Source organism: Caretta caretta, chromosome 3 (assembly GCF_965140235.1).
Source record: "Caretta caretta isolate rCarCar2 chromosome 3, rCarCar1.hap1, whole genome shotgun sequence".
In the NCBI taxonomy this organism is placed as follows: Eukaryota; Metazoa; Chordata; order Testudines; family Cheloniidae; genus Caretta; species Caretta caretta.
The window spans coordinates 161,556,011-161,580,457 of record NC_134208.1 but is presented as its reverse complement, the minus strand read 5'-3'; the positions used below and the strand labels follow the sequence as shown (position 1 = coordinate 161,580,457).

The 24,447-nt window shown below is 45.5% G+C and overlaps 1 protein-coding gene and 1 long non-coding RNA gene across 2 annotated transcripts; one reads left to right on the top strand and one right to left on the bottom strand.

The window, feature by feature from the left end:
- The first annotated feature begins 111 nt into the window (after window positions 1–111).
- Window positions 112–21,077, top strand: LOC142071628 (uncharacterized). Its single transcript, XR_012667755.1, has 4 exons — window positions 112–458; window positions 5,133–5,247; window positions 8,794–8,848; window positions 21,005–21,077. It is a non-coding gene; the product is annotated as an uncharacterized LOC142071628 (long non-coding RNA).
- Window positions 1,377–23,205, bottom strand: HHIPL2 (HHIP like 2). Its single transcript, XM_048843247.2, has 9 exons — window positions 22,685–23,205; window positions 17,286–17,938; window positions 14,457–14,600; window positions 13,431–13,762; window positions 11,481–11,607; window positions 10,961–11,106; window positions 9,205–9,286; window positions 3,856–3,938; window positions 1,377–2,394 (listed from the first exon to the last, which is right to left on the bottom strand). The coding sequence occupies exons 1-9, from the start codon at window positions 23,060–23,062 to the stop codon at window positions 2,015–2,017; spliced, it is 2,325 nt and encodes a 774-aa protein (XP_048699204.1). The 5' UTR covers window positions 23,063–23,205; the 3' UTR covers window positions 1,377–2,014.
- Between the last annotated feature and the right edge of the window lie 1,242 nt (window positions 23,206–24,447).

Genomic DNA, 24,447 nt, shown 5'->3' with positions numbered 1-24,447 from the left:
CCCCGGAACCCGCGACTCCGGCCCTTGGCACGTGTGTGTGTGTGGCCCGGGGGGAGGCCCCAGCGCTGTTCTGCAGGGCGTGGGGCCCCTGACTTGCCCGCTGCGGCCCCGGCCCCGCTCGCGGAGGCAGGGCTGGCGCTGCCGCACCCGTCCCGTCCCCGGGCTCCCCCCCGCTGGGAGCCGTGCCAGGAGCCGGGCTGGGCTGCGGGCAGGAGAGCAAAGCCGTGGGGAGGCACGCCGAGCTCCCCAAGCCTTGGTTTTGCCGGCCGAGAGCAGGGACTGCCCTGCCCGGGGAGCGGAGAACACGCCGGCCCGGCTCGGGTTGGCACCTCTACCAACGTGCGTCGGTCTAACTCTCCTGGTTGTTGGCCAGCGTGGGGCATACGCCCCGTCGTCACAGTACTGAACCTGTCTGGCTTTTTAATCACAGCTCAACTAGACCCCACCCCCACAGTGGAGTAAGTACTGTAACGATCTTCAGATTCCCAGGTCCTAGGCCCACTTCATGAAATCCGCTAGATACTTTTGTTCATTGGGTTTTTAACCAGTCTAAGTTTTAATGAGGCTTTTCTTGGTTCTTTCTGTTTATAGAAAACAGCTGCTGCTTCTACAGCACCCAGCTTTAAATTATCTCATTGCATGATGTTTTGCATAAGGATTGGGTGACCAGATGTCCCGATTTTATAGATTTCAGAGTAGCAGCCCTGTTAGTCTGTGTCTGCAAAAAGAACAGGAGTACTTGTGGCACCTTAGAGACAAACCAATTTATCTGAGCATAAGCTTTCGTGAGCTACATCCGATGAAGTGAGCTGTAGTTCATGAAAGCTTATGCTCAAATAAATTTGATTTTATAGAGACAGTCCAGATTTTTGGGTCTTTTTCTTATATAGGCCCCTATTACCCCCACCCCGTTCCGATTTTTCACGCTAGCTCTCTAGTTACCCTACCTAAGAAACAATATCCAACCTCAGAGTTACCAGCAGTAACCAAACTAGGTGCAGGGGAACTCCAGGGAACAGACTCACTGACAGCGGAGAGAGGAGCAGTATTGTCCCTCTGCATCTGGTGAAAGGGGTCAGGATTTGGCCCTCAGTTTATGTGATTTGGGGAGTGTAAGTTGCCATGACGGATGTCTGCCAAACTCTTTTCACAGTGTTTGGTGTTCAGTTTGCTTCAATTGGGTGGTTTGGGTCTGCTTGAATTTTTGTTCGAAGCAATTGCCCAGCCATGACTGGCCTGACTTTCAGCTGTGCTGAGCAACTCCAGCCCCCCTGGAAATCAGTGGGACCTCCAGGTACTCAGCAACTTTGAAAATTAGGCACATAATAACAAATATGTCTAAGTAGACAGCTGCCTAAAATAAACACACATTCAGATTTTCTTTTGGAGTATTTAATAGAAGGTGATTCTTTTAAAAATATATTTTGACAGATAAGAAATTCAGTGGCAAAGGATGATAAAATACTGACCAAAAAAATCGGGCAGCTTCAATGTATTTATTCCATATACAGTGATTAAAATATGAACCCCCTCATAACCAGTTAAGCCCACCGATAGACACCTGCTGTCTAATCCTACAATCCTTATTCTGGCAACACCCCTTGAAGGTTAAAAATCCAAATGCCTGAAAACCAATTCCTACCCTCACTGCACCTGTGGGACTGTCACTGAAGTCAGTGGAGGTTTTTGTATAACTGCTAATGTCAGAAAATGGCCTTCAAAGCAAGATTTGCAAAGAATGTGAAACTTATGAGGATGGGAAAACCTTGCTGCAGTTAAAGTCATAATAGGACATATAGGTCCACTCATGCTAAACTCATGAAGTAACACACATTCACCAAGACTGAATTTTCCCCCACATAATCTTATGAACATGTTATAGGCACAAAAACTGCACACAGGTCTGATTCTTCTAATAAGGTCCATGTTGGAAACCTCCAGTTCACGCCACAAACTGGTCTTCTTTTTCTCAATCACTTGCTTTCTTTTTGGCCCATTGGGAGTTCATTTGTGTTCAGAGGGAACTCCTTGATCTGACTCCCTTTTTCTTCTGTTTTTTCTCGTTCGCTGCTGTTGTTTTCTTGGGGAGAAGTTTCTTCTTGGCTCTGGTTAGCTGAGAACCTTTCCTGTCTGGCGAAGATGTCACACGTGATGCTTTGGATACCTTTGGAACCTTTGCCTTCTCTTCTGCTGGATCTAGTTTAGTCTTGGATCCTTTGGCCTGCCTCTTTTTGCCAGACACAGTTGGCTTTGCTGCTGACAGCTTGGTGGAGCTTTTTGGGGAAGCTGGCTTCTTGGCTTTTTTGGAAGTTGTTGTGGTGGCTCCAGTGGAGATGGAGGATGTGTTGGGAGGCTTGGTTGTTGGGGGTTCATTAAGCAGTTCAAGGACAGTCTCTGTGAAAAATAATTAAAATGCTTCAGCATTCCTGGTTTAAGGCAAAACACTAACTCAGACATATCCCTGAAAAAGAGCCTTAGCAGACTGACAAGCAGGCAGGCAGACAAGAAACATATTTGCCTGTCAAAAGAGATTAAAAACTGTGATGCTTGAACACTGCCTCACTTTTTTCTCATTTTGAATCTGCTTCCTCCATTAAATATGAACCCTGGCTGCTTCTTGTAGGGTTTTTAAGAATAAGTTTGTTTTCTCTTAGAATGAAAAAAGATGATGGAACATTTGTTCAGAAAAAGGCCAAAATACATAAAGAGTAAGATGGAATTTGCAAGCAGATTTTAATAAAAGGGTAGATAAAGTTTCTCTTCGGCAGCTCCAGGTTGTTGACAGGTCGTTATTATGATTAGTATTAATTATTTATCTTACAGTTGTATCTACAAGCCCAAGTGGGGCCTCATGGTGCAGGGTACTGTTCAACCTACATAATGAGAGGCAATCCCTGAGTCATAGACATTACAATCTAAATATGGACCACAGGCAAAGGGCAGGGGAACTGAAGTATTATTATCCCAGTTTTACAGCTGGGGAAACTGAAGTGCCGAGAGATTAAGGGTTAGAGTCACAAAGAGAGTTAGGTGTTGTGAATACATAACTTTTAGCCCAGTGGTTAGGGTAATTGCCTGGGATGTGGGAGACCCCTAGTTCAAGTTCCCCCCTCCACATGAGGAGGAAAAGGGATTCCACAGTGGAACAGCTTCAACAGAAGAGACTGAGGGAGACCCACAGCCGCCCATAGCTCAGTGGTTAAGCCACTCCCATGAGAGGTGAGGCATGAGAGGCATCTCGTTCATTAAAGGGCAGTGCACTAACCAGTGGGCTAAAAATTGTGGGGGAAGTGGACCTCCTCCTCTCCCCTTCCCTGGGTCTTTTTTATGGAATTAGGTGGCCCATGAGCATGTCTACCAGATTAGGCACTTCAAGTAATTTAGGTGGAGGAGCACCTACAGGGTTTGGCAGCAGCCAAGCAGAAGTCTTGAGAATCACACTGGTGCCAAAAACCTGGACATAGGTACCTAAGTCAGGGGGGTAGGCACCTAAATACCTTTGTGAATGTAGTCCACAGTGACTTTGGCTACACTGGGAGTCTGTGGCAGAGCCCAAAATTGCACCTAGGTCCCCTGAGTGTCCCAATCTAGTGCCTTACCACAACACCATCTGTCCTCTCGTGTTTTCTGCTCATTCTGTTGCTGTAGTGAAGACTAAAAAACTTTCACCACTTCCAAACTCCTCTGAGGAGACTAAGTAGAAGCAGCATATTTAATATGTAACAGAAACATGAATTAACATACTTATTGTAGGACAACAGCTGTTGCATAGTACTTTCGCTTTAACGAATGCTGTATATTTCAACCTGACAGCTCTGAGATTCCACACAATAAAATGAAAACCTAAGGACTTACTTGCCAGAGGAGCAAATGGGATACGCTTACTCTTTGTTTTCACTGGAATAGGCTTGTGTTTACACTTCCCAGGTGGAGCTCTCCTTGAAAACAGATTTAAAAGATAAAAAGGCACATGTGACTATCTAGGAAATGATCAGGAAGTTTACTTTTTCGAGAGACAGAGATCACACATCAATCCTCCTTATTAGGTCATGTGCCCTCAGGAGAAACCAGACCATTTGCAATTAGAGAGGGTCAGAAATTAGGAACGCTTTTCACAAAAAAAGTGTGCCTTTTCTCACTGAAAAATGTTCACATTTTATTATTGTGGAGTAATATTTTGGGGAGACTATTGTGAAAGGTGCTACATAAAATTCTCTTTTCTTTGCTAGCTACCTCACTCTGTAATATCACCAAGGTGCCAAGCTCCTCACATCTGGTCACCTTCAACAGAGAAAAGTAGAATAAAACAAAACTAAATTAAATTGCAATGAAAGAAAAATCAGGATGGAAGAGCTATGATTGTGACAACTGAGAGAGCTAGACTGCTACCCAACTCACTCGCTGCCCCTATCTGTTGAGATGCCAGAGTGTGTGAAGCCCTAAGGCCCTGATTTTCTGGAGCAACCTCAGCTTTCATTGGAACTGTGGATGCTGAGCACTCCTGAAAATCAGGCCCTTACTAAAGTTAGATGCTTAATCAAACAGACAAGCAATGAGACCTAGTTAGCAGGGACACCAGAGGAGCAGAAAGAAAGAAAAAAAAATAAATCTCCAAAGGACTATGGGCGGTGGGTATTATAGGCTGGGGGAGGCTGTACCTCCTCAAACAGCCAGGTGTGGCCCTGCCCACACTCTGCCCCAGCCCCCCTTCCTTCCCACTTGCTGCAGCTCCAGTCTCCTTGTGGGGTGGCTCAGGCCACGCCATCCGCCCTCCTGGTGCTTCAGGGCTGAGGAGGCTGTTCCATTCTGCCCGCGCTCCTGGGGCCGGGGCCACGCTGCCCCCCCCCGGGGCTGGGGAGGTGGGGGCTGTGCCGTGTCACTCCTCCCTCCCAGCGTTCCAGGGAGCTAGCCTCTGGCTTGGGGCTAGCGGCTGTGGGGCTCTGGCAGGGGGTGTGTGCGGAAGGGCTGGGGCCTCAGGTGGAAGGAGCAGGGTTGGGGCCTAGCCTCCCCCAGCTAGCAGTTCACCGCCCATGCAAAGGACCAAGGGAAAGATTAAACACACAGTCATGCTCTAGAAGGCAGGTGAGGGGAGAAACTTCTGCAACTCAGCAAAGAAAATTGGTTCATTTCAGGAAAACTTGTAGAGCAAGCAGCAAGTCCTCCTGTGAAGTAATGCTGTTCATTAGTGAGCTGCGTCCTTGCAGGAAGCTGGCCACCTGGAAACTCTCTTCAGGCTTCTTGGAAAAGGTAAAGCTGGGTTTCTCCATTTACACAGTAGAACCTCAGAACACATGCAGTAGACTCTTACAAGCCAGCTTTCCTTGTGTGCAAATCCAGAAGAAATCCCTACAGTACATTTGCTAAGTCATAGATGGCAACAATTCAGGAAAGTGCCAGCATATCACTGCTTTTCAACAGCCTCCTAAGATTATCAAAATGTAGCCTAATAGACCCACCCGGGAGAACTGATTCATAGCTGACCCTGCTAAACCCCATTAACCTAAGTTCATACCATTGGAATTCACAGGAGACTTAGAGACTACAAAGCATTTTTAATCTGTTTTCAATTTAAATTAGTTTAATTGGGTTTTTTCACCTTTCTCTGCAGTATGGGTCATGACTTGCCTGGATATGGTTCACCGCATCAGTCAGGCATTGGTGGCACCTGGGTGTCTCCTGGTCTCTGCCTGTGGCACACAACAGTTGAGTCTCCTCACGACTAACATGCTTTAGTTTAACTGAAGTCATTGGGCTCAACGTAGGGGCATTGGGTGAAATTTAATGGCCTGTGATATGCAGGGGGGTCAGACTAGATTAGTGCTTCTCAAACTGAGGGTCCCAACCCAAAAGGAGGTTACAAGGCTATTGTAGGGGGGTCGCGGGCGGAGAGCCCAGCTCTGAAGGCACCGCCAGCAGCAGCGCAGAAGTAAGGGTATGCTATGAAGCGGGGGTCATCGCTTTTTTGTGAGGGGGTTGTTACAGCCTGAAATGTTTTCAAAGGGGAGCCCAGCAAAAAAAAAGTTTGAGCACCTCTGGACTAGATGATCTAAATGGTCCCTTCTGACCTTAAACTCCAAGACATGGGCACTTCCCTGGCACTGCCACCAATCCACTGGCAGACACCTGGGCTGCGGTTGCCCCACCCCATCCCCAAGAACCCCACCGTCTCCTCCACTACACACACACACCCAGGTCCCTGCTGCTCGTTGCATCCTTCCTCCTCGGGGCGGAGAGAGCTAGCGGCTGGCGGAGTGAGGAGGCTCAGCCAGGCACTCTGGGGCCAGTGGGGCTCCAGGGGTGGGAGGAGCTGGTGCTCAGGGGGCCGGCAGCTTCAGAGTGGGGATAGGCTGGAGGCTTGGGGAGCTGGTGGCTCAGCACTGGCAGCCAGTGGCTCATCTGAGTGAGAGCCTTCAGGGGCGGGAGGGGCTAGTGCTCGAGGGGGCCAACCCAGCACTGGACCAGCCTGGTGCTCAGGGGGCCGACAGCCTGGTACTGGTGGTGGGGGCCAGCGGCTCAGGCGGGGAAGGGCCTTCAGGGGCAGGGGGCCAGCGGTTTGGCTTGGTGCTCTGGGGGGCCGGCAGCAGAGGCTCAGCCCAATGTGGCTAGGGCAGGCAGGCCGGGGCTCCTCCAGTTGTGGGGGCCTGTAGCAGGGTAATTACCCCGCTCTGGCCCTGAAGGGGTTAAAAGCAGCCCTGGAGAGGGCTGTAGCAGGGAAAGGGATTAAGAACAGCTGGGGGAAGCTGACTGTGTAGCTGACCACAGGTGTGGCCATCTCAGTTAGGGCCCAGCTGGCCCTGATAAGAGGGCTGTGGGCCAGAAGCTGGAGGAGTCTCACTCTAGCCTTGGAGTGGGAAGGGCTAGCTGCCTGGGAACAAGATATCTAGAGCTGGAGCAGTGCTGGGGAAGGAAAAAGGGAGCTGAGGTGCTCCAGCCTGGTAAACCCCTAGGCTACAGGCCTTGGTAAAGGCCCAAAAAGGTACTGGGGTAGTCCAGAGATAGGCAAAGGCAGCAGGTCCTAACCCCTTACCAATGATGAGTGGCCATTACACTGCAGTCTGCCCCAGTGAGCGGGGGCTAGATGATGACTGGTGGTAGCCACTGAGGCAAGGTGGGTTTAGAGGGTTGGGGGTTCCCCTGGGAGGGGAGACCTAGAGCATGGGGGTACTACTGGGGCAGAACCCCAGTGTAAAGGGCACTGGGGTCTGGGAGGGACACGGAGCCAGCAGCAGGCGAGATACCAGCCTGCAGAGGGTGCTCCATATGCTGGAGAGCTAATTCCTAAGATGACCATCAGGAGGCACTGCACTGGTGAGTCATTGCTTTGCTACAGGGCTGCTTAGGGCTTCTCCTTTTTATGGAGAGGGGTTCAGGGCTCCAAGGGGCAGGGCCTTGGGCAGAAGGGGGCAGGGCCAGCAGGCTAACCTCCCCAAAGCGGGCATTTACCCGCCTGTGCTCCAAGACACTATGAAGTAGTGAACAATGTTGGCATGACTACGCTAAACACTTAAATCCTTTAAGCACAGAACCGATGCAGCAGGAGGCGTGGCGATCAAGCTCCCCATGCATGGCCCATTCAGTTCTTGGCTTGTTTGCTGAGGCTGACTGACAACAATGGGGCCAGTCTGCATTAACTGTGATGTGAACAAAAACTAGGGGCCTCAGGAATTTCCTAGAGAACACTAATTTCACATGTTTCAGAGGAACAGCCGTGTTAGTCTGTATTCGCAAAAAGAAAAGGAGTACTTGTGGCACCTTAGAGACTAACCAATTTATTTGAGCATGAGCTTTCGTGAGCTACAGCTCACTTCATCAGATGTATACCGTGGAAACTGCAGCAGACTTTATATACACACAGAGAATATGAAACAATACCTCCTCCCACCCCACTGTCCTGCTGGTAATAGCTTATCTAAAGTGATCAACAGGTGGGCCATTTCCAGCACAAATCCAGGTTTTCTCACCCTCCACCCCCCCACACAAATTCACTCTCATGCTGGTGCTAGCCCATCCAAAGTGACAACTCTTTACATAATCAAGTCGGGCTATTTCCTGCATAGATCCAGGTTTTCTCACATCCCCCCCACCCCCATACACACACAAACTCACTCTCCTGCTGGTAATAGCTCATCTAAACTGACCACTCTCCAAGTTTAAATCCAAGTTAAACCAGAACATCTTGGGGGGGGGTAGGAAAAAACAAGAGGAAACAGGCTACCTTGCATAATGACTTAGCCGCTCCCTGGCTAGCACCAGCAGGAGAGTGAATTTGTGTGGGGGGGTGGAGGGTGAGAAAACCTGGATTTGTGCTGGAAATGGCCCACCTGTTGATCACTTTAGATAAGCTATTACCAGCAGGACAGTGGGGTGGGAGGAGGTATTGTTTCATATTCTCTGTGTGTATATAATGTCTGCTGCAGTTTCCACGGTATACATCTGATGAAGTGAGCTGTAGCTCACGAAAGCTCATGCTCAAATAAATTGGTTAGTCTCTAAGGTGCCACAAGTACTCCTTTTCTTTTTACTAATTTCACATAACTCACTAGTGAGACAGTAGCCTTATGCAGGTTAGATTTGAACTAGTGGCCTAGAGGTAAAAGCACTGTAACCCATTACTGATCCCCCCTTCGTGTCATGTATCGTCAGCCATTTACCATGTTTTAATACTTCGTAGGTCACTAACCCCTTTGTGATGAGAGGAACATGCCAGCCAGGTTAAAGTTATGTGAGGTAAGAGAGAATTTTTGGTGAAAGGCCTTTTTGGCATTACAAAATTAATTGATGTTTATTTTATAGGGTCCTTGGCTGACGTATAGACAGAAAAAGGCTATCTCCGTTGTGAACCTGAAGGGTACTGATTATTACTTTGTACTATTAAAACAAGTTTGTGTTGTATCTTTGACTTGTAAAAAAGTCAATAGTTTTTAACCTTATTGTCCCCAAACTTTTAACAGATTTTGGACCAGATTCTATTCTCAGTTGTACCAGCCTAAGTCTGAAGTAATGTAAATGAATACAAATGTCAGTCTAATTCTAGAATTAACTTCCCTCAGCCAGTGGCGTTGTTCAAGATGTACAATAGGGTAACTGAGATCAAAACATAGATGGGTAGATTACTGATATATATTCCACATCTATTGAGCCAACTAGATAATCTGTGTTGATTATAAAGCAGCATGCAAGGGAAAACCAGATCTTAATGCTAACCTTGCAGGATCAACAAATTTGTAGATAGCTCCATGGGGTGCATAGGCACTGGGATAAGAAGTAGCCATAAAATAAAGCTCCCCTAAACAAACAGAGAAAAAAAATAATATAAGCTGTTTCGGATGCAAATGCACAGAATAATTGCAGGTGCACTACCATTTCCCCCCTTCTCTTGCCCCTCCATTACATCACATAATTGGAAAGGAAGACACAATCCTATTTGTTTCATTCAAAATCTTTCTTCACACCTTGGGCCTGGTCTCACAGTGTGATCCATGTGGGCAGATTGCAATGCCCACACACAGACCCACTGACTTCAGGCATAGCAGTCCTGTGCCAATCACGATGCAGCATCAGGGCCATTGTGTCCCCCTGTGGAGGACACCCCAAAAGATTATTTTATTGGGTATATCTTATAAGTGTACTTTCTAAAAGGCTTGTTTTTATCCAGTAAAGCAGCCAGCACTTATAAATAGAGGAAACGCACACAAAAACAAAATATTTAGCTGACTTATAAACTACCAAGAAAATCAAACAGGCTCTAGAATGGCTAATCATTTGGGACAAAAGTCTCTTGTTACTGGGCTGTTCAGGTTCATATTTGGAGAAATTGACTACTATCCCTAGAATTCATATTTTTCATTAGCATCAGTATAATATCTAGGGAGGTTATTGTAATTTGAGCAAATACCAAGCGAAACTATTATTGCAGTTCAAATTACATTACAGCACTGTGACAATTTTTAGAGGAAGAGTTGATACCGCAGTTTAACATCCATCCCTGCCACTTATTACTAGAACAGAGGCTAAAGCCTGTCAGTGTTTTACACTAAAAAAACACTTCTGTATTCCCCAGGTCTGTGTCTGCCTTATTTTTCATTTTCTAGACATGGAAGCCAAATGTGTAAGAACCTACTATTCCCCGGTCTGAGATCATCCAGGATCTTTTCCATTACAAGCACAGGACGATATCCATATTCTGCTGAACCATAAGCTATTATGGAGGGCTTCCCCCTCTTCTTCCAAATTCTGCCAGAGCACAGCTGCCTGCTATCTAAAGCTTTGAGATCAGTTTTGCATTATGCACTGGAGAGGTCTTTGTACTCAAGAAGCCCCAAAGGCATGACCAATGGATCTGCTGGTAATTTCACTTTTGTTATAGTCATGATGACATTTTAAATCCTTGACCAAGCTTTGAGACATTCCTACCAGCTACAGAAAAAGGAATTTTCCTCCCCCCCGCCCCTTCCAAACCAGGGTCTCTTCAGACCAGAACTCCTAGTGTTGCCATTGTGAATGAGAATGGTGTCTTGATGAGGTAGAGATTCAGCTGGCTGCAAGAACTGGAGTGAAGAGGATTGCATTGCAATGACCCATACTCTTACATTGTTTGTTTGCTTGTTTAAATTTAAAAATGTATATGGGCATGAATCCAACCACCCCACCCAACTTTGAGCGAGTTCAGATCCAGATTCAAATTTCAAGTGATTAGTGAGCTCTATAATGAGCTGTCATGAGTTCTGCATCACGTGTGTCCGGGGTACGTGGGAAAAACTGACAAGGTCTCATGACTGGGCATATTTCTGAACTGTCTGAACCATCTGTGAACCCCCGCTGCAATGCTGAGATATTTCATCACCCCTGTGCAGTCAGTCGGTCTTCACTAACATTTCCCAAGGGCAGCCAAACCCCATATATTCGCCCTGAAACACAGAACCCAGTTTTCTGTACAAGTATGGTCAGGGAGATGCATTACCTGCCTCGTCTTCAGCAAAGGAGATGATGAATTTGTTATAGGAGCTAATCAGCCCAGGGAAAGCACAGGCTTTAGTGCTACCAATACAAATATCTTGTTTCTTCCATTTATTTTCCCTCTCCTCTTCCTGCAAAGCCATAAGGCGGCTGGATGAAAAATAAAACCTTTGTTGTAGGATTCAAATTTTCCATTCTCAGGGTTAATTCCTGCAAAAATCATGCATAACTGGAAGTAAAAGGTTAGTTGGAACCCTGATCCTTAAACTGGGTTTAATTTTCTTTTGTTGGGCCTGAATTAAAACCCCACTCCTGAAAGCTCTAATTTGGGTGAAGTTCAGATCCAGCTCAGAACTTTACAGGTGCTGTCTCTGTAATGGACCAAACCAAACGATTGATCTAAATACGCTGACTGTCTAGGACGTTCACTGACTGGGCCAGAGGGGTTCAGAATGCTCAGATATGGAAGCCATACAAATATAAGGATAGCTGGATAGAAAAGAATGGAAACTTATCTCCCTCACCCACTCATGAAATCACCAAAAATGTAGAGGCCATTCAGGTTTGGGGATTCACACCCCCGGTACACGTATCCTCCAGTGACGGACTTCCCCACAGTGTGGCCATAGGCAAATATCGGAAGAATGTCATCTGTTAAATACACACAAAAGAAAAAACAGAACAGCTTTCACGGACTCGCTGATCAAAGAGCAACTGGTCAACAATACTGATGTATACAATGGAGGCCAAAAGGGCTAATGCACATGGGAGTGGCTTGGTTCATGTCAATGGGGTTTCACCCATTTACACCAGCAGAGAATTTGGCCTAGGCTTTAAGGAGCTGCCTATGTGGCTTAACAAGACTCAGCCAGTGAACTTCATTATCATGCTGGACCAATATTCTTTACATCAGGTAAATGCTGCAGAGAGAGTTCATGAAACGTTACCTGTGGCTAAGTGGATCAAGCATTTTAACAAAGATTAACATTAAAAATTCAGTTTTCTACTGAAAAGACAAAATATGGAAGTAGGAAGTTGCAGCTCAGCTCAATAGATTTATACATTGCAAGCGCTCCTAGGGGCGGCAACTGAAAATCATTCTGCTGGATCACACATATTACCAGAAACATAAGTTACTGCCACCCTTTCTGCCTGGCACCCTGAAAGGTGGTTCCAGCTCTTTTTGGGGGGGACTGACATTCTGCTCCTGAAAACTTTCAGTCCTGTCTGCACTTTTTCAATATGACTGAGATTTTCTTTTTATGCTGAACAGCACAGATAGAAAAATGTAAGGAGTTAAAATCTGAAGCCTAGCAGCCAAGCCTAACACAGGCACATGGTAAACTTTCTGATCCTTAGGCCACAGTGCTGGACCTCGTTAAAAACTACTGGCGTATTCTGCAATAATGGCACCATATGGCAATCACCACCACATATGTGGTGTGTAGATAGATACTGCATACCTACGCTCATACGCCAAGCTTAGTTCCCAGAGTCATTTACATTTTATTAACTTAAGAGTGTGTTTGTCAACAAAATCCTTAAGGAATCATAATTACACCCAGCTCTTATATTGTGCTTTCCATCAGTTGATATCAAAGCACTTTACAAAGATGATCAGTATCATTATCCCCATTTTACAGATGGGTAAACTGAGGCACAGAAAGGTGAAATGACTTAACAAAGACAAAGTCAGCCAGGAGTAGAACCCCGGTCTTCTGAGGCCCACTCCAGTGCTCTATCCAGTAGGCAATACTGCCTCCCACATAAGATTTGCTATAAAATCATTTCACCAAGCCTGGTAGCCTGCCTTCAACAGTGGCCACTACGTGACGTTTCAGAGGAAAGCAAGTATTCCCCATAATGCATTTAGGCCCCAATCCAGTGCCTACTGGACTCCATAGAAAGACTTCTGTTGACTGCAATGGGCACTGGCCCTTCGCCATTTGTGCAATGTGATGCACAATACGGAATTCTTGAGATGCCAGGATGTTTTGTATTTTAGTGCCTCTGGACTGGAAAGCTGGGGAGCTGTATGTTTTCTTATCAGACAGGAACATATTCCCCATCCTCCTGTACATGACTTCAGATTACAGAGGTTCACTGGAAAAGCAGCAGTACAGTCATTAACTAAGTACATATTGCACAGTGTACTTAGCATATTGCTTTGCCTCTCCTGGAATTGACACCTCCTCATCAATTATTGGGAGTGGACTACCTCTACCCTGATCGAACTGGCCCTATCAACACTGGTTCTCCACTTGTGAGGTAACTCCCTTCTCTTCCTGTGTCAGTATATAAGGCCTGCATCTGTAATGTTCATTCCATGCATCTGAAGAAGTGGGTTTTTACCCACGAAAGCTTATGCCCATATAAATCTGTTAGTCTTTAAGGTGCCACCGGACTCCTTGTTGTTTTTATTGCATGGGGTGTGCTTTTTCAAGCAAAGCTCCCACAAGAAGCTATTGGCTTACCTAAGGAGGAATTATAGCAAAGCTTTATGTCATAACATTCAAATCCCTCCTTAGCTCTCCAGCCGTAGTTCCCTCCTTTAACAATGATGTCAACTTCTTCAAACCTGTTCTGTCCAACATCACCACAGAATATTCTTCCTCGTCCCTTGTGAGTGACTGGGTCCCCTCTGTCAACAGCACAGCGCCACATATTCCTGACCCCGTATGCATAGACCTCAGGGAGAGCCTTGGGGTCAGAGACAAAGGGGTTATCTGGTGGGATGCGATAATGCTTTCCATCTGGACTTTTTCCATTCACATCTATCCGTAAAACTTTTCCTAGTAATGTACTCCTGAAAGTAAGGCAAGGCATGAACAATAGGTTAAGGAGACTGTCAGGTAAATCAAGGTTCATAAATGTTAATCTTAGAGTTGGTGGGAAAATGGGAACATTGTGAAAATTTTCATGAAAAATTTGTCCCTTTTTTCATCAAAAAATATTTAAAGTTTTAAAAAATTTCAACCAGCTCTAATAAATATTGTAATGAACTGGATTAGGGGAGTGGAGGGAGTACACAAGCATCACTGCCCTCTCCTGAAGGGCATCAGAACTGCTTGGCTGTGTGCGATAGGCCCTCTGCTGCACACAGCTAATGGAGTTTTTTCTTTAGCTCACATAGAATCTGTGTTTTTCTGGCGAAGGGAGATATCAGGTCTCTCTCTGCTTTCCCTGTGAAGTTCCACGTGGCCACAGTGTGACAGCCAGGAAGCCCCATTACAATATTCTTCAATCAACACAAAAACTACCACCATAAATGATACTCATTAGCACCCTTGTCTCAGCAGAGGGGCAAAAGAATGGATGGACCGTGGTAGCAAAACCAACCCTTAGATGTGGTTCCTGGTTTACAATGACTAGTACAACAAAAATGCTGCTTGATCAGTCCATTCTCTTGTTTTGTTAAAAGTCCAAGTTCTGTCTCATCATGCATTAAGCCAATGCATTGCACTAGCATGAGAGATGCATAAACCTGTCCTCCAGCTTACTTGTTCTGAGCATTCCCAAATTTTCCAAAAGGGTCCCCAGCTTTCCCTCCGTCCCCGATGAACAGATATAGATAGCCATCTATGCCAAAGAGGAGCTGCCCCCCGTTATGATTTGCAGCTGGTTCTTCAAGTTCCAAAAGACTCCTAAAAAGAAAGAAAAGAGAAATAACCACAGATGTAGCCCCTGGACAAGATTCAGTGTCTTGTTGGGTGAGAGAAACATGTTACTATTCAGTCCGCACAATAAGTGGAACCCCTTATCTGCAGAACATATCCTTCCAAGATATCTTACTGTTCCCAGGCTAAGCAAGGACCTTTCATGTCCATTGATAATCACATCCCTCCATTTATGGGTATGTCTACATTTGAGGTGTGATTCCCACCTTGCGTGGACATAAAAGGAGCATTGCCTCCATGGCAGCACAGGTGGCCTCTCGGGCTAGCCATCTCGAGTACAATCCTGCCTGCCCTGGGTATATGGCTAACCCAAGCTGCCGCCTGTGTGGCTGGGGACACATTGCTATTTTCAGGCACTAGCTTGAGCAGACCTAATGCGGGTAAGTCTACGTGAGCTGGAAATGACACCTCCCAGCTCAAATGTAGAGACATACCCTAAGTCTATGATAAGTGCATAACCAGCAGGTGGGCACTGATTGTTCCCATTGATTTCATCTTGCCCTTTCAGCAAATGGTAAATTCAAATAACTCAGTGGATCTTGTTCTTTTCTTACTGTAAAGGCAGAGCTCTCAGAAAGTTTGACAGTCCAGAGGCACTTTTCAGCCATAATAAACTGTGAAATCTATATTTACAATTGGATTTTTAAAATCTAATTTTGTTGGGTGCATTTTCTAGCACTTGATGATGAAGGTGTCAGGGGTCTGTTAGTGCCCAGGGAAATGGGCCAGGCATCAAGGCCTTGGGGCGGAAGTTCTCTGCTGATCCACAGAACACGTACAGCATGGCTGCACCCACGCTATGCCACCATTGTACTTTCATCTTAACACAGACGAGCCACCTCTAGAAGTGAAAGGACACTTCAGTCCCCGTGTCCATTCAGTCCTTGACCTCTCTCCTCACACTGCCAACAAGGACACTAACAAGTGCCTCAGTTTTCCCATCTGTAAAATGTGGACAATAGTACTGCCTTCAGAGGGTTCTTCGGAAACTTATTTCCTTTGGAAATTGCTTTGGGTTCCCTCTAGGAAAGGCATTACAGAAATGCCAAAACTTCATTAGTATTATTTATTAGAAGCAGAGTCCCCATCGTGCTGGGGGTTTCTGTAATATGGACACTTGCCACTGGGAATAGGAATGAGATCCATCAGCTTTATTTCACCTGAGCTGCTCTGCAGCTATCAGCCACTAACCGTATGGAATGGTTTCAATCAGGTGACCTAACACCATTAGACTTTTTAACCTGCTACTGGTGGGGGCTTAAAAATGTGATGTCATCTGTGCCCCTTGTGGCACAGAATCCACCACCAGCTGGGGCGCAACCAGAATTTTCCTAAGGAGGGGGCCTAGAGCTCTCCCTCCCCTGCACTCAGCCCCAGCTCTCTGTCCCACACTCTCCCCCTGTACCCAGTCCAACCCATCCACACCGCCTCTGCACCCAGCTCTGAGCTCCCTACCCCACACCCAGCTTCGTGGTCACCACACCCCACACTCAGTCCGAGCTCTTACCCAGAGAGGTGATCAAGCTGAAGAGTAACATCCCCAGCAGGGCACAGGCTAATCCCCTCCTCCTGCTGCATCTCTGCTTCCCCAAGAAGCACCAAAAAAGCCCAGATCCAGTCCTCCCACCCTCCTGGGCACTGGGAGTTTCCACTCCCCCTGCTCTACTTCTCCTTAGGAGCTGGGAGTGCCCAGTGCTCGTGGGCCCCAGATGGACTGCAGAGGTGGGGGGCCAAGCAGGCACAACACTACTCAGCTTTGGCCTGACCATCCCAAAGTGACTGAGCCAAATTTCCAGCTCCAGTCAGGGGCCCAGCGCCTGGGTCCCCCCCAGCTCTCCCTTAATTGCACCCTTGACCACCAGCCACCGGCACAGAAATAAAATACCAGTGCTCATTCAAAAACACAAATCTTCCAATACATTTCAAAGTTTATTCTGGGTGAAAACTGTTTCTTGCCTTTTAAATGTTCACTGTGAGAAACAGGCACTGGGTTTTTGTTTTATATCTGTCTTTCAGCAAGACTGTGAAGCTCACAAGTGACAAAATTATTACTAAATCCTTTTCTATGAGTGAAAGGGACAGAATCAGCCTCCCCAGAAAAGATGTTCTCGTTCTGAGCAGTTTAACTTTTATTAGAGGTGAGACCAAGCTGGTGCCAGTAAGAACTTCTGTAGTTCCTTTAGCCCTGTGATGTGTGTGTGATATTTATGTTATCATTGCAATAAAATGCCTTTGCAGTGGGCAATAAAAACACAGCCTATTTAATATTATTGTTTATAAAGCAATTTCAGAGCAGGAGTTAATTCTCTACAGGGGTCACAGTTTGAAAAGTTGGTGTGTTTGAGGCTGCCACTGTACTGCTACATTTCACAGGGCACGGACAGGAGGCAGTGTGTCTAAAGGTTAGAGAAGGAGAATTTGGTGCTGTTTTCCATTCTGGTGTGGGCTCACCGTGTGACGTTGAACCAGCACTCACAACACTTTCTGTCTCTGTTTAGCAATCTCCTTAATGGGCCCAGCCAAACACCTGGATCTGCGCAACTTAGAATGGTCATGAGCTCAGTATTCAGATCCAGATGTTGCAGTTGGGCAGGTTCCTGTGTGGTCATATGAGAAATTGATACATTCAAAATGGCTCTGAATAAGCTTTACCTTTCTGAGCGTGGATCAGCTTTGTTGACATCAGACGTTAAAACTTTGAATTCACTGATCCGGATCTTCTCCGCTTTCTTCTTGTCCATGTATGAATAATAGATGTAAAATTTTCTGTTGTGTTTGTGCTTGGGGTGAAAAGCCATCCCTAGGAAACCCCTCTCATCCCCTATCCATGGGGTAGCTAGCACTATTTTCTTAATATCTAGAAAGGGCTCCTCCAGTCGGCTCCCATCGGGCAAGTAGACCCAGATGATCCCCACCTGTTCAGCTACAAACATGCGGTGGGTGTTGTCATTAGCATGGAGCATCAGTACCGGATTCCTCAGCCCATTAGCAACCTCTGTCAGGCACAACTGAAGGCAGCCCTTGGGGTCCTCCACTACTGACCCCAGGTTGCGATTGAGGTCTGTGTTTTTCAGCACATTGGGGTAGCAATAGTCTTGGTCCTGTATGTTAAGGAGGTTACAGAAGCGGGTTTTGTTCCTCTCACAGCATTGTTGAATGTGTTTATCATTAGTCAGCAGTGTAATAGCAGAGCGGCAATTGAAATGGAACTCAGAGCAGTAGTCAAAGCAAAGTCCTGGGAGGTTCCTAAGAGGTGTCTGGGGGTTTTCTGCATCATAGAGATGTGCAGCATACGGGGAGCACTCCTATGAAAATAAATACAAACTAATTACATGTCTGTCTGTGTATACAGATTCCTGATGCACTGAGTAGCCTTCATCCAAGCAAATTGGTCAGTAACATGCAAATAATTAGTAAGACAAAATAGCCCCAATTAAACAATCTTGGAAGAATATTTCCACTGCATTTTTCAGAGATATTTAAGGTCTTGATTCAACAAAGCATTTAAGAAAAGCCTTAAGCATGTGTGGAGTCCCATTTAAGTCAGTGCATAACCTTGAATTATGATCAAATTTAGCTTGAACTGGGATTTAAAACTTTTGGGTTCTATTCCAGGATCCCCCACTGACTCTCTGTGTGATCACAGACAAATCATTGAGGTCACCATTTTCACTCTTGCATGCCTAAAGATTGCATGCCTTAATCAGATTTTTAGATGTGCAAGATTTAGGTTAAGTGCCTAACATTAGGCAACCAAGTTTGAACATTTGGGTGCTCACAGCTCTGTGCCTCATTTTCCCCATCTGTATAATGGAGGTATTAACACTTACCTACCCAATCTTGCAAAATTCCACTAGTCTTTCACCCAGCTGGGTTTCTGTGTTACACCCTTCAGGAAATAATGTTTCTATTAATACTTGACTTGTATATTTGTTGGTGCAAGCTCTATAGAAACTAAAATACAATCAGTTAAATCCTGATGCTCCTCTCACCCTGGTTTTGCGCTGGTGTCATTCCATCGGCTTCAGGAGTTCTCTCTGCTGTACCTGTGTGAGGTGTTCAGGAGGCTAAGAACGATGGCAACTGCTATAGTATCCAAATGCGCTTGCATGTGAGCATAGCCACCGACTTTTCCCAGCGCTGGTGGGTGCTCCATGCCCCCGCCCTCGGCCCCACCCTGACTCCACCCCTGCCACACCCCCTCCCTGCCCCTATTGGACTTCTTCCCCAAATCCCTGCCCTGGCCCTGCCTCTTTCCCAAGCACACCGCTTGCCTGCTCCTCCTCCCTCCCTCCCAACGCTTGCCCGCGCGAAACAGCTGTTTTGTGGTGGCAAGTGCTGGGAGCTAGGGGGAGAAGTGGGGATGCGGCGCACTCAGGGGAGGAGGCAGAGATGGAGATGAGCTGGGGTGTGGGGACAGGGCGGGGAGGTTGGCTGCCGGTGGGAGCAGAGCACCCACCAATTTTTCCCCATGGGTGCTCCAGCCCCAGAGCACCCACAGAGTCAGCGCCTATGCATGTGGGGGAGATATGCATTTCTCACTGGAGCAAGAAGCAACCTTAGTACCTCTAATCTTAATGAACTCCCTCCAGCCTCTACTCCTTATCACTGTAGTGCAAGGTCTTCTACAGTTTAAGGTATTGAACAAAGTGTACCCTCTAAGTAGGGGACATTCTTTTCCAGCCATTCACTTAGTAGCCTTTGCTGTTTCTAAACTATTCACATTTCCAACTCATTGTCAGTGTTGCAAGGAATGCAGACAACCGCCATTGTTTTGGCTAAATGTCTGAGGTGAAGGCATTCCTTGGGGTCTATGTAAAACCACCATGATTAAGCAATCTCATACTAATCACTAGTCATTTCCCATCTCTGTGGAAGGAGGGGACAGTGGGGGATGAGGAAAGGGAATGAATTATTATTTCAATTAATTAATAGAGCTGAAGATCCTCATATCCAGATGTCACTTGTCTATCATTTTCCCTTCACGACAAATGACTGATTTCTCACTAAGTGTAACAAATTGTAATTGTGAGCATAACACAATTAAATTAATTGTGACAAATCTGGGGCCATTTAGCATATCACAGTTGTCTCACTCATGTCACACAGACCTTCCTGGAGACAGTGGGGATAGAACTCTAATGCTTCTGCTTCAAAAAGCACAGGCCCTTACCACTTGAACAAAAGGAGAATCTCTATTAGCTATTAGCAGACAGGCCCTGTGACACTCACATCTCATTCACAAATCATGAGTCAGCCCCAACCCCAATCATGATACTGGCTTAAGGGTTGGGAGGGATTTGGGGGAGGGGAGTTACAAAAAGAATAAATATTGTGTCCTTTGTAGTCATATTCTGGTTTTGAGCCTTTAGGATTCCTCCTAGCACATGCCAAGTTACAGGCACTGTGCCTCATCTGTATACAAACCTTAAAACATGCCAATTATGACATTAGCTAGCACATGCTAATATCACACCTTTCAATCCTAGTCTAAACAAGGTTTTATTCACCTTTCCCCTGCACCAGCCAGCTGAACAGGGAAACCTTACATCCTCTCAAAGGATAATGAAGCTGCCATTCTAGTGTGTGCTACCAGGGATTGCCTCCTGGGGCATCAGCTGCCACACAACCTCCACATACCTTTTTTCAGTGCTCTTTCTTAAGGACATCAAGGGCAGGTCTTGACCAGGGCTTCACATGGACTGTATGGACCAGATCCTCAGGTGGCATATCTCAGACTAGCTACCCTTTTACAGCCTCTGAGAATCTAGCCCTAAGTGTTTTCAATCAGTCAATCAAATAATTAGCAAATATGGCCCAGACTGTCAGCGGGTGTAAATCGGAGCAGCTCCAGTGATGTCAGTGGAGTCATGTCACTTTATACAAGTTGATCTTTTGCTTTCACTTCAGCTAAAATTATAAAGAGAAATGCAGGTGATCTAGGTTGTGACAGAGGCAAAGCTGTTCAGAAAAATACTTTCTGAACCACTCGTTACAAGAGTGCTCTCTGTCTGTATATATGTAAACAGATATCGATAAGGTGCCAGGAGATGGCACTCAGGAACGTGTAGCATGGCTCCTGGGTTTTGTAGGACCAATAAAAGGTGTTGTGCACTACAAATAGCTTCCTCTTTGCAGCGCATTACATCAGCTCTTAACACCAACTTGCTACCAAAGCAGGCCTGTTTGCTCTCCACTATTTCTAGCATAGAATGGATGCATTGGCTTCCACGCACCTGACTGAAAGGGCTTTGGCCATGTCTCTACTACAAGTGATACAATGGCATAGCTATGGTGCCATAGCTGTGCTGCTCTAGCCCCGTAGTGTAGATGCAGACTATACTGATGCAAACATTTTTCCATCGCTGTAGGAACTTCACCTTGGGGAGGCAGACGCATTCTTCCATCGACTTAGCTGTGTGCAAGATTGGATCCTGACATTGTAAGCGTCTCAGAGTCTGTTTTGTATCGTGTGCAGCACTCATCATGTGTTAACATTTAACAATCATTACTAATTATTAATATGTCCTTGATTTGGTAGAATGATGATCTGTCCTTACTACTTATTGGATCAAAGAGCTAGGGCTGACTTCACTTGAGGGGGAAAAAGCATTATGCAGAAGAACCTTGCTGACTGTGCTAATCCAATAAACAGTTGAATCTCAGGAAGTAGCCTAGCCTGTTCCCAGTGTGTTGACATTAACAGCAATAGAAGCAGAGGCAGGTCATTAAAAACTAGCAGTCACTAATCACTTTTCATCAAAGAGTTAATAGATAAGTCATTATTTTAGGATCTCAAGTTACTGAGACAATTATTTTTAAAAATATACACCAATATTTTTATAATATGCTATGAAATATGATTACAATGAATTCACACTAAGCTACACATATCAGGACTTATGATCAAAGTATAAAGATGCAACAGTCTTAATTGTTATTATTATCGTGTGTGCTTATTTTCTAACCGTCACATACAGGAAATCCTCCACAGGCCACTCAGTCATTAAACATTAGTGTGAATTATCTCTGCCATGGCCAGATTCAATTTTTTCTTAGTTTATTGGTTGTAAGTGACTGATGAAATGTTGCTGTTGTTTTTCTGAAAGCTGGTTTCTCCAAGGTGACTCCAGACTCTTACCAATGAGACTATAAAAGTGGAAGTATTTAGTAAACATGGATAATATTTGAAAGCTAAGAAGGATTAGCTGGAAGAATTTTATACCTTTGTGATAAGCAAAAATATGTTTTTTGGCTGCTTTGTGTTGGCATACAGTAAATCATGACCAGCATGATTAGCATACCTGTTAAAAAGTCAAGTCCTTTCTGCCCACAAATCATTGTACACACAGGAACCCAAGAGCAGCTTTTACTACTGAACTGCCTGCTTCCATGAGCCAGATGGGCAGTGGGAAGAAAAGTAGAGGGGAAATGCAACAGCTGAAGCTTCCGGATCTTTCAGCTGCATGAATCTTCTAGCTGTTTCTTAATGTTGTTCTACTTTAATAACCACAGCGTTTGCAGTGTACTAGGCAGGAGCACAATCTAAACACATCCGTCATGAGACCTGGGAATGCAAACACTGTGCTTCATGTCCTGTATAATCTGCCATCCAAGTCACCCTATATTTATGAGCAGAATGAAAAATAAATATTGATCTTTTTAATCCTCCCTTAGTTACAAAGAGGCTAGTATTGTCCCCCTCCCAACAGCGGGATACACTCCTCCTTCATTTCATCAGCACTTACAGCTATCAAAAAATAGTAATTCATTATTAACTATTGTTCCTGATGTTGTCACATGCAGTTATAGAACATCTATCCCTGTGGTAACTGGCCACACTTTGATCCCAATGCAAACTATGCAATAACCATTGTCTAGTAACATTACCCCCACTGTCCCCTCTCCCCCAAATCCACACATCCCCACAGCATCACAAATGTAAAAGGGATGACAAGGAGAAATCACCTTTTAATGAAAACCTATAGCACATGAGCGTGCACACATGCACAAACATACTGTAAACTTCAGGTTGAAACCCTCTGCCCTACCTGACACAGGATATCCTTGATATACCCTCCACACAGCTGGTGGCCCTGGGGATCAATGTAATCCATGATCTCCCAGTATTTAGCTGCAATGCTGTTGTCCTTATCCTGGTCACAGCAGCCAAAGGTCTCATAGGCAGAGCAGAACTCCAGGTGGAAAGGGGGCTGGAAAGGGGGTCCGTAGTCCAGGCACTGGGGGTGCCCCCAGAGCATGCCTGCTTGGCACAGCAAGGAGACAGAGAGGCAAAAGAAAAAGTTGGGGGACAAGTTGGTAACTCCAAACCTGCTGCTGTGTGGCCAAACATTAACCTTCTCCAATGGAGGTTTCTTGAGGTCAGATGTATAGGAATCCTGGCCATCTTTAAGATAAGGCCCATTCATCCTCTGAGCTTTACAAATTGCCAGCTGCAGAACTCAGTGTTTGCTAAGGTTTTTGCTTGCTCACTCGCCCTCTCCCAAGCTCTCTCTCTCTCTCCCCCTCTGAAGTTTACTATTTGTGGGCTGAGGAGAAACCCTGCAGGCTGTTTCTTTGGTATTTCACACGGCACATTGCAAGAATCTTTCCCCTCCCCTCTGCACATTTCTCATGCCCCCAAGAGCACTCACAGATCTAGTCCCTACAACTTAGTTTAAACAGGTTCCAAAATCATTCATTGAATATGTATAACAGGTAAACAGTACAATGCATGATCCAAATATATCCAACCTGATCTGCTCTCCCTATTTAGAATGCAAAGCATGCTGCAGCTGTGAAAATATTAGGGAAGGAAAATGAATGAATCACTTTCAGTCAGTACCTACCCTCTATTTAATTTTCAAGAGCTGGGTCAAACCTGGATCAGATTCTACAGGGATGGAAGCAGGGGGTCTTCTACCCTGTTTAAGATTCACTTAATAATCCCATCTTGAATTAATATTGAGTGTATGTGAGGATAAAAATCTTTACAGGGATGCTATTGCCATGTGAGGCATTCTACAAATTCAGAGCTAGAGTTAAACTTAAAAGAAATCCAAACATGTGAAGGTAGGAAATACAAAGTAAGGCACACAAACAACTTTAACTCTACCCTGTAATGATGCCATATAACAACCACACTTTTAGGACTGTGTGAGCTCAGATTAGTTTAAATTGTTTTTTAAAGACCCATTAGATTTTTGCATTTTTCCCTCCCAGTGTCCACTGCTAGACTGTGGCCTTTTGAGACTATACTTCTTAAAAAAACTAGTTCTCATAGCCACCGAGGATGTGCTAGGTTCTGTGTGCTGTGCTCACTGCTGATGACTCAAGTCATTTGTCCCAGACTCCAGTGCATGAGCAAACATGGCAAACAGATTGAGGCTACCTCAGCCACACTCCAGCTTTGTCATAGCTTCTCCTGCAAAGTTTTCCTTGCTCATTTGCTGCCAGTCAGAAATTGGTACAGTAATATTCATGCAGCATATCTGGTTTGTAACAATAACAAATCCATGGCCTCTCAGAACTCAATTGCCACTATGCTAGATGCCACAGCCCACTCAGAACATCAGACCAACACCATGCAAATGTGCTGTTTCAAACTACAGGCCCCTATCACTTCAGGTAAAAGAGAATCTCTCTTAACCTATTAGCAGTGTAGGGCCAATGACACAGGGCTGAGCAGTTCTGATTCCACCCCAGACAGCAGTGTTTACATGTATGTCCACACCCACCCACCAGTTCATTACAATGCAAAGCTGGCTGAAAAAAAATAAACATTTGTGGAAAATATTTAAAGTTGTTTCCATGA